Source organism: Equus quagga, chromosome 10 (genome assembly GCF_021613505.1).
Source record: "Equus quagga isolate Etosha38 chromosome 10, UCLA_HA_Equagga_1.0, whole genome shotgun sequence".
Classification (NCBI taxonomy): domain Eukaryota; kingdom Metazoa; phylum Chordata; class Mammalia; order Perissodactyla; family Equidae; genus Equus; species Equus quagga.
Window position 1 is genome coordinate 12,133,609 of NC_060276.1, and position 4,847 is coordinate 12,138,455.

The 4,847-nt window shown below is 48.3% G+C and overlaps 1 protein-coding gene across 1 annotated transcript; it reads right to left on the reverse strand.

Moving 5' to 3' along the window:
• Window positions 1-3,644: 3,644 nt before the first annotated feature.
• Window positions 3,645-4,705, reverse strand: HAPSTR2 (HUWE1 associated protein modifying stress responses 2). Its single transcript, XM_046674123.1, has one exon. The coding sequence runs from the start codon at window positions 4,638-4,640 to the stop codon at window positions 3,813-3,815; it is 828 nt and encodes a 275-aa protein (XP_046530079.1). The 5' UTR covers window positions 4,641-4,705; the 3' UTR covers window positions 3,645-3,812.
• Window positions 4,706-4,847: the final 142 nt, after the last annotated feature.

The window sequence follows — 4,847 nt, forward strand, 5'->3', positions numbered from 1 at the left end:
TAATGGATAAAATACTCAAAGCCTTCTCTCAAGCTCCTATAGAAGGACAAAAATGAGGAAATGTCACTTAATTACAAATTTGTGCCTTAGTCTTCTCATCTGCGCTCCTAGAAAGAAAATGTATAAAATATGTAAAGTGATGATAAAGATAATATGTACAAATGGGGAGATTCACTTTAAGCCTGCACAGAAAGTTCACCAACAATGGTCAATTTAAAATTAGCTCCTTGAATCAACCACAAATCTCACAATGGGGTCACTTGGGTTTCAGACTTCACGTGGTTCTGTAACCACACCATCATGGGAGGGGGGATTCCAGCGGCACCACATGTTAAGGTCCCAGAATTGGTAATTGTCTCAACAACCCTTCTTATTCAGGCTCTTCGATACTGGATAAATAACTAAGTAAAATTAGCTCCTTGAATCAATCACAAATCTCACAATGAGGTCACTCGGGTTTCAGACTTCATTGTGCATCACAATCACCTTACAATCACAAGAGGCCTCCTCTTGAAAGCAGGTTGCTTCTGAGACCCTTCCATTGAGATTTTAATTTACCTAGAGGGTGGTTCCAAACTGCCAGATTCATAGGCAACCCAGGCGAGTCTCAAGGGAGGTGATCATGGGACCAACCACACTGCAAAAAGCTGAATCTAATAGGAACAAGAATAAAGGCATGCAGGGGAGAATCATCTAGACACTAGAGCACGGGCTTCAGGTGCCTTTCCTGGGCAGTAAGTAAGCAGAGAAAAGGAGAAGGGTAATAGCTATACCTGGGTCTGGATTGGGGCTTACTCCTCCACTCCTTTAATAAATATCTATTGTGCGCCCATATGGATCAGACACTGTGCTAGGCACTGGGGTTACAAAAGGAAACAAAGACAAATGAGGTCCCTGCCCTCATACTGACATGCCCTCTTACAACTCTCCACACCTACCTGTCAAAATTGCTGTGGTTGCCCAGCCAGTCCTGCAGCCCCGAATGCCCCAATGATTGCACTGGAAGAGTACTCTAGAACACAAGAAACAGGAAGAATGATAGAAGGTATGGCTCTTTGGTTTTTTCAAGACTAGCTCTCCAAGAGATTCTGCAGCTGGAATTGAAGGCTTTCTCAGCCCTCAAGAAGCAGTGCAGATGAGCCAGCCCTGATGGCTTAGTGGTTAAAGTTTGGCGCTCACTGCTTTGGTGGCCCAGGTTCGCTTCCTGGTCATGGAACCACACCACCCGTCTGTCAGTTGCCATGCTGTGGCGGCAGCTCACTTAGAAGAAATAGAACGACTTACAACTAGGATATACACTTATGTCCTGTGGCTTTGGGGAGGAAAAAGCAGCAGCACAGAACACACACTGGAAGTGCTTCCTACCTGGTATGGTTTGAGTGTGGGAGGGTGTGAGCGACCAAAGGCTTCCCACAGCCCTGTGAAGGTAAACATCTCCACAACCCTGGTTAAGCAAATGGCAACATCCCCTGTAAAGAGCATCCTACAGGGACACCTCATACTATCCCTGCTCATGTCTTGCTGCCCGACAACCAGGCATCCTTCCAGACCAATCTTCCTAAAGCACAGATTGGGTGATGTCACCCTGTGCCCCAGGGTAGAATCGAAAGTACTGAGTCAGGCATTTGAGACCTTCTATACTTTGTCCCCTGCCTCCTCTACTCAGCTCTTGTGATGCCCTGAACCCCCTTCACTCTTTTCCTCCTTCTCAAACTTTGTTAGACATCCTTCCCCTGTTGGTATCCCCTGTCCCCTACCTTCCTCCCCATTTTTCTGGGCCCAGTTCAAATGCTACCTTCTCCAGAAGCTGTGACCCTCTTGGCAAGGAGGGCCTCTATCCTCTGAATTCTTCTGCACTGCCCTTGGGTGCTTTTTATACAATTAGAAGTGCTTTCTTGACTACATTAATTTATCTTCCAAGCCAGGATATGCTCTTTGAAGATAAGGATTGTTTTCATGTTTTTTTTATATCCCTTCTCAGGGTCTAGTACAGTGCTCAGTAAGTACTGCGGAGTGCTTCAGTAACAAGTTTTTATCCTACCAGGGAATTCACCTTACTTTGTTGTATTATTTTAACACAGGGGTCGATTACAAATCTACTCCAAAGGCCACGTTAATGAAACAGAAACTCTCTGATATGAACCTAAAGGCAACGTATTACTCATCTATCTATAATATTTGATATGCTGGTTTGGGGAGAGCCTGAGGAGATCTGGGCATTTTAACTGTGCCCCTACCCCTTCCATAACCTCACTCCCACCTCCTCTACCCCCACCCCACCCCTTCTACCTCTTTCATCAGCCCACCCCTATTCAGAACCACTTTGGCCTTTTAGGTGTCCCTAGGACTTGCACTTCCAAATCCTTTTCACTCTTACCCCCTTCCCCATATTCTTTTAAGCCAGAGGAGGTAGATCCTTCATTACTCTGGTTGCAAAGTGCATCCTTCAGGCAATTTCAGGAACTCCAAGATTGCCCTAATATCCAGAGTAATGATCCTAAGTACTCATGAGCCAAACACACTTATAATTAATACAAAATCTGGGATATTTAGGCAAGTTCCAACTATATAACAGTAATTTCCAACTCAAACACAAAGATTCTACTTTCTGATTTCTAAATTGATCTATTGTTTTTTCTAAAATATAATGAATTTTAATGTTTTACTGATTTTTCTTTATAGAGAAGGGAGAACATTTATCAAGCACCTTTAGGTGCCAAGAATTGTGCTAAATACTTGAAATATGGACTTCATCTCATCCTCACAACCACCTCAGGAGACACAGAGTTCCACTTTACAGATGAACAACTGAAGTCAATAGACATTAAGTGATTTGCCCAAAATCATGCAGTGAATTTGTGGGGCTAGGATTCTACTGTTGGTCCTTTTAACACAAAATTCATGCTCTTTTAGTTATGTCATGCTGTACCCTTAAATACAACCCAGAAGTTCATCCTGATTACTCCGTCTTCCACTTCAAAACATAGATCACCGAAAAGATGTAACCTCAGAAAAAGGAACTTTCTACAATCCTAAGAAAAAGGCGCACCACTGGGCGACCAGGAACACCATCTTTGATCTCAGGATCTCAATTGTTGGCTTAATTTTCCTCAAAAGAACACTGAATCGACTCAGTACCAAACATCACCTGCCCAACCATCATAGCACCTCTTCACACCATCACCAAATCACCAAAATATTTTTTTTAAAACCTCACAGCCTAATATGTATTACTTGCACAGTTTCTTTCTAGAAATCAGGTGCATGGTACACTGGAGCAAAAACGTTAAGACTCCAGATTTCACAAAGATGTGAGTTTACATTTTGACATAATGTAACTGAACTGGCAAAAACGGTTAAAGCAAACCACCAACCGAAGGATAAAGGATAAAAGTATCCTATAACCAAATAAACACCTGTTAGTCCTTCCCTTTCAAGAATTTTAAATAAGGTCACATTTATTCATTCAACAAACATTTATTGAGCACCAGCAACTGTACTAGGTGCTAAGGAATATAACTGTGAACAAGATAAACCAGGCTCTCGCCTTGACCGGATACTTCTGCTTTAAATGATCTTGCTAGCTACTACATTATACTTGTTCTCTGCTAGGATTATATTTTTGGGAAAGTCAGTCATACGAGGCCTCTTCTGGAATACTTTTAGTTTCTTTATGGCAAACTTCATAGAAATCTTTGTTTAACTTAGAGAAGGAAGAGATGGTCTCGAGTATCCTTTTGACAAGCATGTTGAAGGTCAAGTTAGCGCTCAAGCAATATGGAGGCTGGCGACCAACTAGGCCATGAGGCAGTTTAGACCATTCGGTTGCGCTTGTGGGTTGGGGAGTCTGAGATGCCATCCCCACACTGGGCCGAGGTGCGCTTGCGGTTCCCCCCACTGTCCGCATGGGGGGCCAGTTCTTCCAGGTCGAAGGGCTTCAAGTCGTCTTCGAGGCCATTACTTTTTTGACGCCCACCGCTGGCGCCGCCACTGGCCTGAGGTGGGGAGCCAGGTGTGCCCGACCGCACACTGATGCTGGCCATGGCGCCACTGAGGCCATGCAGCGCGATGGCCTCATGGAAGGGCTGCAAGTCGACCTCCACCGACGAGCTGGATTCGATGGCTGCGGCCTGGCTGGTGGCCCCAGCGGGGGGCTTCGAGGGCGTCCTGGGGGAGCGTGGTGGCGGCACGGGCGGCACTTTGCCACACAGGAAGCTAATCAGGTCTTCGCGGAGAATGGTGCTCCGGCCCTTCTTCACCCACTCCAGCACGTCTCTGATGCGACGCTGGTAGCCCACCTGGACGCCCAGGTCAAAACTTCGCTGGTGGGCATCCCCGCTCTCTTTGTAGAGGCTGGTCACGGCCATGGCCGCACTCTGGAAGGGGTCCCACATGGACAGTCCTGGCTGTTGGCACCCGGAATCCTTGTAGAGCTGGGCCACGGCGGTGGCTGAGTTCTGGAAGAGGTGCCACAGCCTCTGCTGCTCGCTCTTCAGCCCCGCCGCCTCAGCGGCCGCCGCCTCCTGCAGCTCGGGGGGCAGCTGCTCGTCCTGCTCGGCCTCGGCCAGGCACTGGCGCTCCCACTTGGAGAACCAGTGCTCCGCGACCTCGGCCTCGCCCTCCTTCGGCTGCTCCTCCATCCTCCACCTCCGGGCCGCTCGCCTCCTCCACAGCCGCCGCCGCCTCCTCTGGCTTCGCCACCACCGGCTCACCTCAGGCTCCGAGCCGCCCTCCTCCTTCCGCGGCCGCCGCCTCCTCCGCGTGCGCCGGCGGCCGGGCGGGCGGGCGCGCGGGCGGCGGGGCCCTGAGGCCAACTGCTCCGGCGCGCGCCGCCCGCAGCCGGTGCA

What these genes read in the sequence shown, in the direction of transcription:
- HAPSTR2 (XM_046674123.1), bottom strand. Translation starts at nt 4,640, where the DNA reads ATGGAGGAGCAGCCGAAGGAGGGCGAGGCCGAGGTCGCGGAGCACTGG.